Raw genomic sequence first — 15,695 nt, forward strand, 5'->3', positions numbered from 1 at the left:
GACCACGTATGTCGAGCGAAACCCAAGTGGCCAAAGCACCAAACCGGGTTCTCTGTCCACTTGTTCCATTCCCCCCCAATGGCCAGGGGTGGGCAGTACAAGTAGCAGCAGCAAGTAGGTACTCGTAGATAGCCATAGCATTACAGGCGTCGGTTTTTCGCTCCGAGCCCACCAAGCAAAAATAGCCGTAGTCTTGTATGAGAGGCCCGCGATGTCATCATGTTGTGCCTCCCTCGTCCTTGTTGCCGCCTTGGATTTCGTTCCCCCTCCACCAGCGCTTTTTTTTTTTCTTTTCACTGCCCCTTTCCCGTCGAAGGACCCTGATCTGAATTTTTTTTTTTTTTTGACACTTCATCAATTCATATAATTTCCCGTTGTCCTTCCACACACACCCCTTGTGCTTGTGCTTGTGTTTGTGCATCCCCGTGCCTTTTTGTGTAAGCCTCAGAGCTGAAATACTCATAACCTCACAACCTTCCCTCTCAAAACCTGTCAATCACCTCTCATCTCTCACAAGCCAAAAAACGCAACACCTCTTTTGCCTCTTAATACGCTGTGTTCCTCTTCATCCTCCTCTTATTGCCACTTCCTCGCCATCTCACAAACTCTTCTCACACCTCACACCTTTACGATAAACAACACAACCAACCGGCATCGCACGATAAAACCGGAGACATAAAAATCTACGTTTCCCGTGCTCGGTAACTCCAATTGCTGTTGTGGACAGTGCCAAAAGGAGAATTTTTTTTAAAAAAAAAATCTGCCGTGTTGCCGTTAAAACAATGACTGCCGATACCACCGTCTTACACGGCCATCTGCCGTCGGCACACGGAAACACAGCCTCGCCAACGCCGCGCAGCGGTGACGAGACGCTCGACAGTGCATCCATGCCCTCGAGCTCATCACGGCATCGAAGAGACAGAGACAGCCGTCGAGAGAAAGATAAAGACGATGCTTCCTCCCGGAGAGGACACTCGTCAAGGTCGTCTTCGTCTTCGTCGTTTCCATACAGGGATATCATCAAGTCTGTGCTGTCACACGTCATGACCAAGGCCGAGACTCCATCTTCACCTTCACAGAGCGACATGAAGGACAAGCAGGTCGAGGATGTCGTTAGAGGACTTGCCATGGAAGAGTGGAATTCACGGTGGTTGGATGAGTTGGTGGCCAAAGTCAAGGGAGAACGTAAGTCTACACCAGTGAAACCCCTCTTCTTATGAGAACGTTGTGAGAATCATGTTCAATATTCTGACAATTATATAGTCAATGATGGAGCAGACCACGGTGACGATGCCTCAGTCTCAGATGACAGCCACCACTCATCACAATCCCCATCCGACGAGTCTTCATCAAAAGAATCCATGAAGCGATATCAGCCCACAGTAGAAGACTACCCCGAAGACGAAGACGAACCCTCAGATTTCGAGTACGGCTTCACCCCAACAGTCTCCATCGACGACACCCAGCCTCTCACCCGCACTGAATCCCAGCTCTCCAACTCCTCAGAAGACTCCTCCTCCTCTACCTCATCCAAAGACTCCCTCCCCACCCCTCCAAGCTCCGTCTCATCGGACTCTCCCACCCCGCGTCCAACCGTCCGCTTTGCAGAGAAGCAGCCGCCAGTCATCCACTATGAGGTCGTCACCGAGCCTCCTGAACCCGAACCTGAGCTGGAACCCGAGCCGGAGCTGCATCGGACTCACTCTTTGCCTACGCACTTGAGGCCTCCTGCGCCTGAGAGACAGGGACCTGCATGGTCGTTGCTGTTTAATGAGAGGGATGAGCCGACGCCTGCTTTGGGCCGGTTCCTCCGCGGCCTGGCAAACCACATTGTAAGCCATTGACACTTCTTCCCCCCTTTTCCTTGTCCATGATGTTAATATAGATGAACCTGTAGATTGCCGAGTACTCCCCAACAGACTCCCTCGTCATCACCCCTGACAAGCTGTTAAAGTTTTACTCCCGCTACAAGCTCGACAACGAATTCTTTCCCTTCCAACGTAACGTCTCCCCCTTTCTCATCCCCCCATCCTCACCTCAACCAACACAAACTAACTTCAACAACACAGGCGTCTTCGACACCCGCTACCACAAATCCCTCCGCGGCATCTCCTTCCTCTTCTCCGACCTCCGCTGCGAGCACCACCTCGTCCAACCAACCATCGACTCCAAACCTTGCATCCCGGCCCTCACCCCCGCCGGCTTCCAGGACTGGATGACCCTCATGGTCCGCGCCTTTCCCGACCGCGAGGCCAAACGGCTCGACCTCGTCCTCGCAGACATCCCGCTCATCGCAGACGACAGGCACCAGCGTCTTCCCGCCGCGGAGAGACTCTTGCCTCGTGAACTCCCTCGCGAACTGTTCCCTGAACGAGGCCATCCTAGGGTCTTTGATCTGCTTGCCTCGTCGTTTGCGGAGTGGAACACTATTACTGCCGTCATCGTGCCTCCTGAAGCCGTTGCTGCTTCTTCTTCTTCTTCTCATCCACCGGTCCACACATACTCCCCCAGCATCCCCTCCTCCATCCACCAACTCCCCCCCGCAGCAAGCAAGGCCCTCAAAGAAGACACCCGCCGCCACAAAGACGCCTCCTACATCCTCGACCAGACCCGTCTCCGCCCATCTTCACTAATATACCCATCCTCCCCCGCCTCACCCACATCCTCCTTCTCAACCGTCTCCTCCGCAGCGCCTGTGGACGTAAAGCCCGCGCACGATCAACAATCAACATCCTCCTCTTCCTCCGGCTCCTCATCATCATCCTCCAAGCACCGCTCCTCTCGTTCTCGCGATAGAGAGTCCCGCCATCGCACCTCAGATAGGTCCTCTCGCCGGTCGGAGAGGGAGAGGTCCCCGCGCCGACATCATAAGAGTCGAAGATATAGGGCCTCGAGCCCGGACTCGACGGAGCAGCGGTATGCTTCTGGTAGAGGCGATGAGAGACGAAGGGAGAGGGAGAGAAGGGGAAGCAACTAATTATTTATATTTTATTTTTTTCTTCCTTTGTTATGAAGAAACGCATGAAGCGAGATGATATCAGGGGAAGGGGGGGGGAGAAAGGGGGGAGAAGCGACATGATGGATGGCCTGGTAATTAATGACAGGCGAGTGTGTGTAAGAGAGATTGATCAGTCACAAACATCGGGTTTCTCACGGACGGACAGGCTCAAAGATTGAAATAAGCATCCAAATAGCCACATGGTCTTATTCATTTAGTTAGATAGGTATAATTAGTCAAAAACGTAAAAAAAAAAAACAATATGAAAATTCAACTGGAAATTTCCGGGATTCGGATACTCTAAAGCTGCTTTTTCTCCTCCTGTTTTTGACCATTGTCATTCTCCCCTACTAAATATTCCCATCTTCTTCTCACCAACGAACTCTCATAAAGTACGACGTAATTAAATTTCTCATTCATCTTCCTTCCCTTGCCTCTCTACCCAAAAAATAAAGATAAAGTTCACAAAAAGAATCCTCAGCAATATGTGTGGATGTGTAATATGTAAAAAAACGACTTATAAAACCGCCGCAAAAGAAAAAAAAAAAAATAAGAAAATTTCATATTCTGCCCGCAGACACAAACACTTTGTTGATGCGTAGCCCATGTGTAATAATAGTAAAAAGAAAAAAAAAAAGACCAAAAAGCACAAGCCGCACTAGATACAAAAATAAAAATGATAATACGGGAAGTTTAAAAAAAAAAAAAAAAAAAAAAAGCAAAAACGACCTTGGGAATAAACAGCCTTGCGCCCATCACTATGCCTGCCCAGTTTGTGCTACTTTTCATCAAGCCGAGGAAATGCTCACCATGGCTGCTAATACAACCAGGGTGAGCCTCCCTCAACAAGAAAGGATTGTAGAAATAGTAATAAGAAGATGATAGAGATGTAAGAAATCTCACTAGCCGCTCTGAAGGAAAAGTCGCAGAGCGTGAATCTCGAGTAAGAAAAAGAAGAAGAAACGAAGGACGGCGTATCAAGATATCGCTCGTGTGAAAGTTTTTGTTGTTTCATCCGTAAAACTAGACTCCCATCGTTTTTGCATTCTTCCGGGGAGATTACCGCAAATAAAAAAAGAGAATGGATCAAAGAATGGATCGCAATTCAATCAGTCTGTATGCTCGTTGTATGCTCGCTCGCTTTGCTTGGGCCACGGGGTAAATGCGTTGATGCCCAGTCGAAAAGATGGGGCATCGTGATTTTTGGATTTTTTTTCGGTTTGTGTCGAATTTCCCTGCACAAAAGAGAAAAAAAGAGACAGGGGAAATAATCAATCGGTCAAGGCAAAAATAGATGCGTGAACCAGAAAGGAAAGAAAAAGGTTTCGTGAATCATGGCGTGGTGGAAGAGCGCCGTCGTTTCCCCCGTGTATCATTCCGTTTCATCCAATAAAACACCGTTGCCGTGCATATCGTCGTAAAAATTCCTCCTCGACATCGTTTATCCCGTAATGCTCCTATGGCGGGCGACTCCAGTCCCACCGGCAGCCGCGGCAGTGGTGTAAAAAAACATTCATGCTCACGCGGTCGTCGGCGTCGGTCATCTCGCTGATCTCGCTGACGAAGAGGCAGCTATTGAAGAATCGTAACCCAAGTAGCTAACCATATTAGATCGCATGGCGCGCTTCTTCTTAATAGCCCTGTAGCCTTCTTTGAAAACAGCAAAGCATCGCTGCAGTTCTTTGTCTGGGTGTGGCGGCAGCTGGATCTCGACTGCTTTGAGGCAGACGCGGAGATGCGTCAGTTCGTCATCATTCGCTTGCAGCTCTTCTTCCCTGTCAGAGTGTAAGTAAACTGACGCAAGAAGGTGATGAAAGGGGTTTGCAATCATGTAAAAGATGGAGGCGAGGATAAGAATGGAAGAGACCACTTACAAATACTGGATGCGGTTCTGGAGAAAAATGATGCGTTGGGCAGCCTGCTCAGCACGATCCACTAACAACCTATGAATGTGCTGCACAAAATGTCTGTTAGCGATACCATGCAGATGAATTGAATGAGAACATTGGTAGTGATGAAAGTGAAATGAAAAATGAAATAAAATAAAATAAAGTGAAATGAAAAAAGGCTACTCACTTCCGACTCTTCTTGGCGGGCTTTGAGATTGGTGACGGTGTTTTCCAGCTCTTCATTCAGCTTGACCAACTCGCCAATGATCTTGTTGGCTTGCACCGCCGTTATTCCCTTCTTGGGCGGGGGAGCGTCCTCCTCCTCCTCCGATTCATCGTGACGCATCATTGGGGATGAGGGAGTGGGGGACAATTGGTCGGCGAAGCGGGTTCGGAAGAGAGACGACGGTGAGCTGAAAATGGCGCTGCCGTCCATGTCGCTGTGCCTGTTCTTGCGGACGGGCGTCTCCAGACTCAGCGGGCGAGTCTTTCGCGACAGCGGCGGGCTCCCATAGACGCTCGGGCTGATGCCGCCACCCAGGGCTTGCTCAATCTGATTGACTTGGCTGTCGAGCGCAACCAGCTCCTCCATGCTGTCACCGTACGTCAGGCGCTGGGCGAGCATGCTCAAGCGCCTAGCCAGCTCCAGCTTGCCGGCCCTAATGTCGCCTCCATCACGGCTGCGAGTAAAATCAACCTCCCTTCGCAGGGGGCTCAGCACGCTGCTTCCCGCCGAAAACCCGTAGCTGGAGGAGCCGACGCTGGGGCTGGACCGCATGAGCGGCGGCGGCGTCTCGGATCCGGCGAGGCTTTCTCGCCTGGTGGTGCTGCTGGTGGTGCGGGTGCTCTGGCTGCTGATTCTGCGATTCAATCCGCTGGGGCTGGTGCGATTGCTGGAGCTGCGTCGCCGCAGGGCCTCGAGGCCGGTGGGCTTGTCGTCGTCGTTGTCCCGTCGACCCATTGCGATGGTGGTTGTGGTAATTGACTGTAGTGTGGTTGTGGTGTGGTGCGATGACTCTCTCTAGTGACTTGACTCTTGAGGCTGGACTTGCTCGACTCTGCCGTCCCAACGACGCCCGAAAACACGATCAAAAATGGAAAATGCGAGAGGAGAAAGGGGATATTCAATCAGGCGGCAAACCACGTCGTCCTGCTGTCTGTCTGTCTGTCTGTCTGTCTGTCTGTCGGTGTCCCGCGCTGTTCGAAGCCCCCTCTCCTTGTTTTTTTCTGTCTTCCTTAATTGTCGGCGCTCCCCTCGGCACGCGTCACCGGGACGCCAGACGGGCGCAGGTGCAGAAACTGGTCGGAATCGAGGGGCGCGGCGGTGGACGATGGCGATGAGGATGAGGATGGAAAGCCCATTGGCAATGCCCAAAAGCTGGCGGTTCGGTGACTACCTTACCCTTAGCCTCTCCCTTATTATGGAAGAGTGGCAGCAGGATTTTTGGGGACGAGTTTGGCTGGCATTGGCTGGTGCAGGTCCAGTACCTGAGCAGCAGTCCAGCGGTGCCAGTAGTACCAGTACAGCAGTTCAATGTCAGCGCCTGGGCTGTTGTGGTGGGCGGATCAATGGGGCCCCGTAGCTCCGAGCACAACACCAACCCTTGGAACACGACAACTTTGGCCGGGATTTGACAAGTCATCACTCCATGTTTTTGTGTGTGTTACTTTGATCTTAGTCCCAGTCTTAGGTTTTCCCCGGCCAAACCCAAAGCCAAATTAATTAAGCTGCGCTGCCAGGTTTCGCGCTCGGACTGGTTCGCAACCGGTTCGCACCGCCACTCGCGCCACACGTCGGACGATGAGAGGCCAGCTCAAGGCGCCTATAAGTATAATCGCGCATTAGAACGGCGAAGTCGTGGGTGTGGCCGTGATTTGATCCAATGTAGTGCCTGGGCTGGGCTGGAGATGCTCGGCTCGGCCATTGGCAGGCTGCTTCATAAGCAACATGATGACGCTTGGTTGGACCGATACCGAAGCAGAGGCAGAGACAAGAGGCAGCCATGTGACGTTTGCATGCATTGCATTAAAGCAGCGCCTCGGACGTGTCTGCAGCGTATGTAGGCATGTTGGCGTAAGACTGATGATGATGATGCTGTGCTGGTGAAGAATCACCGGCTTTATAACGACGGATGAAGTACAATGGCAGAAAAGAGATTGAAAGAGAGAACAGAAAAAAAGGAGAAGCGTGAATGGAAAAAGAAGATGAAGACGGAAAGGACTAAGAAAATCAATAGGCACCAGCACGCCGTCCGTCTGATCTGCCCGCCACCCTATTTTCTTCTTCTCTACCTCTACATGTACCTTCTTCACCTCTACGCTTGCCGGGTTCCCCTCAAGAGGCGTCTTTTGCGGCCTGGGAAAAGCACCAGCATGGACATTATCGTGACCTTGGGTACATGGTCGATAGATGATACATGATACGTGATGCTTACTCACAGACACAACAAGCACACACACAGACACACACACAAACGCGCGAGGCCATTAGAAATCCGGTCTGCAAAGGCTGGCCGCCCCTGACTGGACGAGGCGAGCCGCTCGCCCAAGCCACCATGCAGTCCATCAGCCATTCATCGCGATGCCATGCGAGGGGCTTAGTGCCCGTGTGTGCCATTAATTGGTTCAAGATTGCGGAAATCATGGCTGATGGTACTGTACCTTTTCCCTGCCTTGCTCGTATCGGCAGCAGTTGTCTTATGAGTTGTATGAGTTGGGTACAAACACCACCCAAACGCTCAGCCGTGTGCCAGAGTCAGGCTGCCAGATTCCAACGAGCATCGATTCTTACTCTTACACAGCAGTCACCACTTCGAGATACCGTTGAAAACAGTCGATTCTACACCGACGCCCCTCCCCCTCCCCCTCCCCTTATCGAAAATGGGGCATCTTCAAGTGATGTCGTGTCGCAGCAGGTGGCCGCATGAAGCCCCCCTATGCCCGCACATGGAAGCGAAGCCTTTGCAGACGGAACAGGTGCGACTAGAGACCGCCTCCCCTGGGCCACCGTGGAGAATGGAGAATGACGGTGCAGTAGCTCGAGCGTAACGAGTAACGGATTGGGGGACTCGCCAGACCCTTGGTGCCTTGTCTTGCCTTGCCTTGGCTCAACTCTCAACACCGCTTGTTTGTTTGTCGCTGTGCTGCGGTGCGGCAGAGGCGGGATGGCTTATGCTGGTGCTGATGTCGACGCCTGCTCGTACAAACTTACATTAGCACCGCTGTCGTGCATCGGGGAATGAATGATCCGTCGTCCAATGAAACAGCTTCAATAGCAAGCAGTATTAGTTCGAATCATACTAACAGAAGCCATAGCTGAGAGCTTCATAGTCTATGCCCAGAGGTTAGTAATAGCACCATCTAATATAATTGATGCTTTCGGCCACGCGAAAATATGGATCCGATCTGGTCCAACTGGCCACCTGCAGCAGATTCTTTCTTTCCGTTCCATACCACCTTCCAGACGACAATCATGTGTCTGCCAGGGGAGTCCCTTGGATCTGTTTATGATAGATGACGATGGATGGCCGTCCGAGCCTGGTCGGATCAGATCGTAAGGTACGTGGGATATGCGAATAGAGAGAAAATAGAAATAAATGAAAAATTAATTCTCCGAGCCATGGATTCTGACTACATACCCCCTTACTGGTGGCGGGAGCTGAGGTAAGGGCCGCCAGATACGATCAATGTACGCACAGATTTCAATGGAACTGGTGGGCTGACCAGCCGCGACAAGTTTTTTTCTTCTCTTTTTTTTCTTCAGGTCATGCCATCTTTATCAATCATGCCTAGTACTGTTGCAAGTTGCGTCCCAATAACCGGATACCTAATGCAGCTTCATCTCGATTTTAGGTAATTAGCACAGGCGATAGGCGTACTCGGTGAGGTACCTGGCAGCTGTCAATATTCCAGGCACATCCGATGTCACTGCACTGCATGTGCGGGCTCTCCCGTTTGTCCGTGGCCTATTTTGGCAGGACTGGCGGCAGTTGGAAGGACTCGATCCCTCAGCCCGAAGCAACGGAACGAATTGGGTAAACGGTCATTGTTAGTTAGTAAGAACACATGAAGCAGACAAACAGACAACAACGATACTGTAGTCGTACACAGTAGTTGTTTTGGTATGTTGTTAAAGATGCTGATCCCTGCTACCATGTACCTACCTACATAGACGCAGCGTAAAGGGGAGCCAGACGAGATGAGATGCGATGCAAGTACCGCTGCATTGGCTGATGGCCGGTGGATTGTGGCTCCAGCCATGACATGAGAAGTGGCATTGATCGAGATGTTTGCCCCCTAGTCCACATCTTATCTTGCCTGGGATCCATGGGATGGAGTGATGATTCCCTCGAGAAACAATCCATCAAGATTCAGCTCCGTGCCTTGAGCTTCAATTGATACGGGCATCTACAGTAACATGGAATGGATAGTACGGGCTCCGTATAGCGTATTAGCCGCCTGGACCGCCGGCAAAGCCCAGTTGAGGCCCCCTAACTCACTGACCTAAGTGCCCCCCTCGTCCACTAACAGCTCAATGAATCCCCCCTAGCCACCACCGCCGTTTGCCCAGAGTGGGGGCACCCGGACCCCGAAACCCGCCGTTTCTGGGTGAGCTCCGTTCACGCGACTGTGATGGGCATGAGCACGAGCATTGAAGCATGACCACGACGTCACATCGTCGGAGAGCCTGAGAGCCTCTTCTCTTGCTGGGCTGGGGGGTTAAGGAAGAGGAGACCCCCATGCCCTGGACGAAACTAGTAATTGTTAGAGCTTCAATTTAGATGAAGAAAGAAAAAGAAAAGATATAAATGCCCACGTGCCGCAGCCCGGCCCAGATCCCCTCCAAGCTTCCTGTCCTTGCTCCGGCTCTCGATGCTCCGTCCGCACATCCTCGGCTACAGCCATTTAACCTTAGCAGCTTCCGCGGGGCCGCAATCGCTCGCCACTTTTGAGTCAGAAGCGCCTCGACCTGCTTTAATCATCCCAATTTCTCATCTTACACGTGCCGATGACGAGACTGGTCTAAGCAGCTGAAGTTCAATCTTCTTTTTTTGAGCCCCTCAGCTTATCCTGTGCTGTTCTGGTTCTCCCTTGCGCCGGCCCTTTGCACTGTCTTGCTTGTCTGACTATTCGCCTGTCCAATCCTCCGTAATAATCCTGCTTCGTTTCGGCTCCTCCCATCGCCTCTCTCTGCCTCCTCCCGCCCGCGCTGCCTCGCCTCGAACCGCCATTGACCGCTGCGGGAGTGCGCAAACTCCTCCAATCTCGCCCCAAACAATCCCACCTCTACCTCTACCCTTCTTGGGGGACGAGCGCCCATCATGTCATGGCGGGCGTCCGAGACCCTGATGGACACCATCCGGCACTACGCCAGGTTCCCGGCAACTGGCGTGAGCTTGCGCCAGATGGTGCAGTTTGGCGATAAGCCGTCCACAGGTGCGTTGTGCTTGAATTGGCTGCTGCGCGCGCCGATTTTGTGAAAAGGAAGAAAAAAGAAAAAAGAAAACAAGAGCGGGAAAACCGGAATATGGAACCAACAGCAAGCAAGTGTATGGCGAGAGACGCTGACATCATGGCCCTCTTCTAGGAACCCTCTTCCGCGCCTCACAATTCCTGGCCGAGGAGCTGCCAATCCGCCTGGCGCACCGCGTTGAGGAGCTGGAGCTGCTGCCCGACGGCCTCAACGACATGCCCTCTGTGAAAAAGGTCAAGGACTGGTATGCTCAGTCCTTTGAGGTACGTCACAAGCCCATGACATGACATGACGAGCAAATGTTAGCTATCCATTGATATCCCCAAACTAACCCCTCCCTCTCCCACACAGGAAATCACCCAGCTCCCTCGACCGCGCCTCGCCAAAGACATCAAGGAGCGCCTCATGAAACCCGCCAAGTTTGGCAGCCGCGGCGGCTATGCGCAGCTCTCCGAGTCGACGCCGAACCCGTCCATCGACGAGGGCGAGGCCTCGGGCTGGGGCCGCCTGCACCTCAACGGCAACGGTCACAGCAACGGCAATAGCACATCATCATCAAACGGCCACGGCAAGGCTCGGTCCGTTGCGCGGAGATATTTCGCCACGGTCGACGACACGGGCGACTGGCCGCCCGAGCTGCAGCTCTACAACCAAAAGTTCGCCCAGTGCCTGCACAAGATCAAGCGGCGGCACGACAGCGTCGTCACCACTATGGCCCAGGGCATCCTCGAGTACAAGCGGCGGCGCCAGCGCATGCAGATCGACTCCAACATCCAGTCCTTCCTCGACCGCTTCTACATGTCGCGCATCGGCATCCGCATGCTCATCGGCCAGCACATTGCCCTGACGGACCAGAGCCACCACCGCGACCCAACCTACGTCGGCGTCATCTGCACAAAGACAAACGTCAAGGAGCTGGCCCAGGAGGCCATCGAGAACGCCCGCTTCGTCTGCGAGGACCACTACGGCCTGTTCGAGGCGCCCCGCATCCAGCTCGTCTGCAACCCCAACCTCGACTTCATGTACGTCCCGGGTCACCTGTCGCACATGCTCTTCGAGACGCTCAAGAACTCGCTGCGCGCCGTCGTCGAGACCCACGGCATGGACAAGCAGGAGTTCCCCGTCACAAAGGTCATTGTCGCCGAGGGCAAAGAGGACATTACCATCAAGATCTCCGACGAGGGCGGCGGCATCCCGCGAAGCGCCATCCCCTTGGTCTGGACCTACATGTACACCACCGTCGACCGCACGCCCAACCTCGACCCGGACTTTGACAAGAGCGATTTCAAGGCTCCCATGGCCGGCTTCGGTTACGGCCTGCCCATATCAAGACTGTACGCCCGCTACTTTGGCGGCGACTTGAAACTCATCAGCATGGAAGGGTATGTTTTCCATTCTCTGAGACGGGGAACCCAATCCCTCTCCCTCCCTCATTGAAACTCCCTTAGTCTTGAGTGTTCTTCAATACTGACCCCTTATCTCCCTCTCCAGCTACGGCACCGACGTCTACCTCCACCTCAACCGCCTCTCCTCCTCCTCAGAACCCCTCCAATAGCAATTAAGCACCGCCCACGCTAAAGCCCCCTCGGCCCTCAGCATCCGCAGCAAGCTCAAGAGCAACAGCAAGCGCGAGGTCACTGAGCGCCGGCAGGTCGGGGACGCAGAGGCGGTGGTGAATGCGCCTCCGAGCAGCTTCCTCCACAAGGACGACAAGCAGCTGTAAGAAAAGGAAGAAGAAAAATCACGAATACATATAACAACACAAAAAAAGGAGCATTACAATGTGGAGTAATCATACGAAAAACGGCTATATGCACAGGTGTAGTGAAGCAGAAGCCAGTATCACTATTTCACAAAGCATTGTAGAATCTACAAAGCATAACACCAGCAGCAACCACACAAGGTTCACAACAACAAACTCACGGCTTCTCTCAAGCTATGAGAGAAACTATCTCACGAATCATCATGTTTATTATATTGGATATGACAGGACAACATTAAAACAATGTTAGGATTTTCACGGAGGACTTTTTATCAAGGGGGCTTCTTTTCGGTCAAAGGAGAGCCTCAAGAAGTGTTTCAAACACAGAGGAACAGGCAAAAAAGGAGACGTGTTTTGATGTACAAGTGTAAAGTACAATTTGGGATGCTTGCAACAGCATAAGTAGGTCGTCGGGTGTTGGCGATTAAGGAACGGGACTGGGATGCATTTTTTACAACATCCACCAAGCAGAGGCTTTTCAGCCGCCGTTTGGATGCTGGGAGTGGAAACGAAATGTATATCATCCACATCATCAATTTTTAGACTAAATCTAAAAACCATTGCGAATATGTCCCCGGCGTGGCGTGTCTCCCCGATATGGGCTCATAGCTAAACTGAAATGAACAAAATGCAAGAATCAAAAGCAAAAGATGTCTTCCTCGGGGTCAATATCAATATCCCCGCGCCTACACTAGTAGTCCTCGCCATCTTCATCGTCCGGCTCGCAGCACTTGGTCGCGTCATGCTGCACGGGGCGATGATTCACAGGGCCAGGATCTCGAGCCGCAACATGGTGGTTCGTGCCGACCTGGCGCAACTCCTGCTGGGACATGCGTACCTAAGACATGGTCAGTTGACAGATTGAATATGATGTGAGAGTACAAAACGACATACAATCTTTGGCCATTTGCCTCTAGTCTGGCTTGGCGGGTTTGGCACACTGTCTTCTTCCTCTTCCGCCTCCGAGGTTCCTATGGCCGAGCTTTCCGTGGTCGATCTGAAGCCTCGATGCTGTATTCCATTTGGATCCCAAGCATTAAAAGACACTCGACGTGCTTTCTTCTCGAATCGTGCCTCCCTTGCTGTTGTAGCTGTCGAAATGCTGCTTGGGTTTTCACCAAATTCGCTACTGGCGGCATCGGACGGAGCGTCCATGGAGAGGCCTTGCTGCACCAGAGGTCGTAGGTGAGGAGGCAAGTGCTGTACAAACGAGGACTTATTGGACGCACTTCGTCCATCAGTTGAAGAGGCCAGAGAGCGTCTGTCTTGGCCAATGGAGCCTCGCAAATGGGGAGGAAGTGCCCGGCTCGACGACGCCTCGGAGGCAGAGTACTCGGAAGGAGCACTTCCGTCCATAATGGAGGCCACTTCGCCATCTTCCAAGCCAAGCGATGAATATCCAGTAACAGGAGCCTAGTGTGTAGTCAGTATACGCGACTATTCGATGGGCCAAACTATTACGTACCTGAGGATAGGCATCGTCAGAGAAGAAATCAGTGCTGTCGATAAACCTAGCGGGCCACGCTTCTCCACGCTCCTCTTCGATCGAGATGTGGCCAGTCTCAAGAGGTGCAGGTACAACCTCTGGCTCCTGGGTTTCAACCCAAGCAGTGCATCTCTTGCAGCTCTTTGGACAGGTCAGCTAGCTTCTACGCAATGTATCGTTAGGTTGAGAGGGGGCCACCATACAATACTACCACTTCTCTTGGTATTGCCGCTAAACTCAGACAAAGGCTTAACAAGGCCGCACAACTCGCACGTCATCTCTGTGCGCTGGCCAGCCGAGTGCTCTCGGCAAGTCATTCCCGAGTTGGCTGCATTGATGCGAGATCGGCCAGTCTGGCTGCTTAGAGCGAGGCGTTGTTGATTCTTGGAAAATTCCTCGAGGGGCTTCCATTCTCCGCCGACTTTGCATCGAAATCTGGTGATATGGGTCAAATCAAGTGATACAAGGCGATGGAGAAAGGGACGGGAGTTGGATTGCGTATTCGTACCTCGTTGGAAAGCTCGCCCTAGAACACATCAGTCAGCATTTACACCTCTAATATGAGTGAGCAAGAAGGGGAGAGGTGTGGAGGCTCAAATAAAGAGTTGTATCAAAAGGAGAAAAGACTGCAAGGAGATGGGCTGGGAACGAGCTGGCGGTCAACTCACATGTTAAAGTTGGCGTTCTCCCTTCTGTTGGCCATGGTTCGTGAGTGACTCTCTTAATTTGCACTATCAAGGAAAAGGAAACGAGATAGTTGTGCACTGCTCAGGATAAATTTGAGTCCCTACGAAGAAGATAAAAGGGAGTGTGCAGAGGTTGGAAGAAGAAGGAGGAGAGGCGGAGGTGGAAGAGGAGATTGTACTTTATAGGCGCTGCTTTGATTCACAGCAAGAGCCAAAGTCGGTCGCAATCGCTCTTTCTATCGTTCCTCGCTCTCAAGAAGCCGTCAAATTCAGGCATCTAGATTTGCAAACGGCAGCTGGCATATCTCGATAACAGGTCTGCTATTGTTATATCAACGGCTGGCTGCAGGTGGCTCAACACAATGACTCAATGTGCCAATATCCGAGGTGAGGGAGATGCACATGACATTCCATTATTGTGTCACTTTTCATCTAAAGTTGCAGAAATCCCCAAGTGAATTAAGGCGAGCAGAGTTGAGATTTGTGGTGCAACTATATTCGCCAGTGAATGCATATGAGAGCCTACATTCACTAAAGGGCAGGTTGGTCACGAGAGAGGCAAACGACCAGGTGCCTAAATGCTGATTCTTGGCTTTTTGTGTCTTTGTATAACCAATATAGTCAGGTCGATATCAACGATATGTTAACAGGTCAATATCATTTGTCTTAATGTCCTTACCACTTATGTACACATTGTAACGATAGGAGAAGTCTCACACCTACCAACGGGAAGCTACGAGTACCCAGGAGCTGTGCAAGCGGCGCAACAAGATCTAGTAATTTTTTTTTTTTTTTTTTTTTTTACCGCAAAAGAGCCTTCAATATGCTTCTTGGAAACTAAATTCACCCGATATCCCAGCTATGTCTATACATGCCAATTTTTGGCGTTTGGAAGACTGAATGGTGTTGATCTACCCTACAACTGGAGCGCTGATGTAAATGATGTCGCACCGAAGATTGTTTCAAAACTCAATGGCAATTCGCATAATTCGTACGGACTGCGCCAAACTATGTCTCGTTTATGCAAACATTTTCACCGTAATGCCGCATACTCTTCTAACCATGGGCTTGTTTCATCAAAGGCACATGCGCCAGGTTCCCTCTCCAAGCATGTGAATTGCCCGCCCAACCACAAGGTTGAAAAGCACCAGACATCAATACTCGTAATTTACTGCAACAGTCGACAAGGTCGTGTTTAACCGCTGCCCCATGTCCCGAATACCGAGATTGATACACACGTGCGGGTGCGATAGACTTGCTGCTGCTACCTTGTAATTAACAGGTACAGGCATTGTTCGGGGCTCGCCTGAAATGGGCTTCTCCATCGTCTAAAGTGCTCGCATCTGATACGAGATGAGTGGCTATCCGTCACGCTCAACGCGAAAGCGCCTACAATGTAAA

General features: G+C 51.7%; 6 protein-coding genes across 6 annotated transcripts; 4 read left to right on the forward strand and 2 right to left on the reverse strand.

Moving 5' to 3' along the window:
• Positions 1-782: 782 nt before the first annotated feature.
• On the forward strand, positions 783-2,977 carry M431DRAFT_483326 (hypothetical protein; the record flags this gene model as incomplete). Its single annotated transcript, XM_024916116.1, has 3 exons — positions 783-1,185; positions 1,264-1,832; positions 1,898-2,977. 3 exons carry the CDS (start codon positions 783-785, stop codon positions 2,975-2,977), a joined length of 2,052 nt encoding a protein of 683 aa, XP_024772831.1.
• Positions 2,978-4,538: 1,561 nt separating this feature from the next.
• M431DRAFT_89237 (hypothetical protein) lies at positions 4,539-5,848 on the reverse strand (the record flags this gene model as incomplete). Its single annotated transcript, XM_024924005.1, has 3 exons — positions 4,539-4,773; positions 4,873-4,952; positions 5,075-5,848. 3 exons carry the CDS (start codon positions 5,846-5,848, stop codon positions 4,539-4,541), a joined length of 1,089 nt encoding a protein of 362 aa, XP_024772832.1.
• A 1,259-nt stretch (positions 5,849-7,107) lies between these two features.
• Positions 7,108-8,202, forward strand: M431DRAFT_458460 (hypothetical protein). The gene is made up of 2 exons (XM_024915327.1): positions 7,108-7,863; positions 7,963-8,202. The coding sequence occupies exon 1, from the start codon at positions 7,305-7,307 to the stop codon at positions 7,812-7,814; it is 510 nt and encodes a 169-aa protein (XP_024772833.1). The 5' UTR covers positions 7,108-7,304; the 3' UTR covers positions 7,815-7,863; positions 7,963-8,202.
• A 1,716-nt stretch (positions 8,203-9,918) lies between these two features.
• Positions 9,919-12,146, forward strand: M431DRAFT_458535 (hypothetical protein). The gene is made up of 4 exons (XM_024915328.1): positions 9,919-10,323; positions 10,475-10,623; positions 10,712-11,742; positions 11,852-12,146. Exons 1-4 carry the CDS (start codon positions 10,209-10,211, stop codon positions 11,913-11,915), a joined length of 1,359 nt encoding a protein of 452 aa, XP_024772834.1. The 5' UTR covers positions 9,919-10,208; the 3' UTR covers positions 11,916-12,146.
• A 667-nt stretch (positions 12,147-12,813) lies between these two features.
• Positions 12,814-14,311, reverse strand: M431DRAFT_6736 (hypothetical protein; the record flags this gene model as incomplete). The annotated part of the gene is made up of 6 exons (XM_024921730.1): positions 12,814-12,960; positions 13,017-13,535; positions 13,588-13,749; positions 13,812-14,043; positions 14,117-14,134; positions 14,277-14,311. 6 exons carry the CDS (start codon positions 14,309-14,311, stop codon positions 12,814-12,816), a joined length of 1,113 nt encoding a protein of 370 aa, XP_024772835.1.
• An 888-nt stretch (positions 14,312-15,199) lies between these two features.
• On the forward strand, positions 15,200-15,529 carry M431DRAFT_458561 (hypothetical protein). Its single transcript, XM_024915329.1, has one exon. It carries the CDS (start codon positions 15,234-15,236, stop codon positions 15,408-15,410), a length of 177 nt encoding a protein of 58 aa, XP_024772836.1. The 5' UTR covers positions 15,200-15,233; the 3' UTR covers positions 15,411-15,529.
• The last annotated feature ends 166 nt before the right edge of the window (positions 15,530-15,695 follow it).

This window comes from Trichoderma harzianum (genome assembly GCF_003025095.1).
Source record: "Trichoderma harzianum CBS 226.95 unplaced genomic scaffold M431scaffold_8, whole genome shotgun sequence".
NCBI classification, from domain to species: Eukaryota; Fungi; Ascomycota; class Sordariomycetes; order Hypocreales; family Hypocreaceae; genus Trichoderma; species Trichoderma harzianum.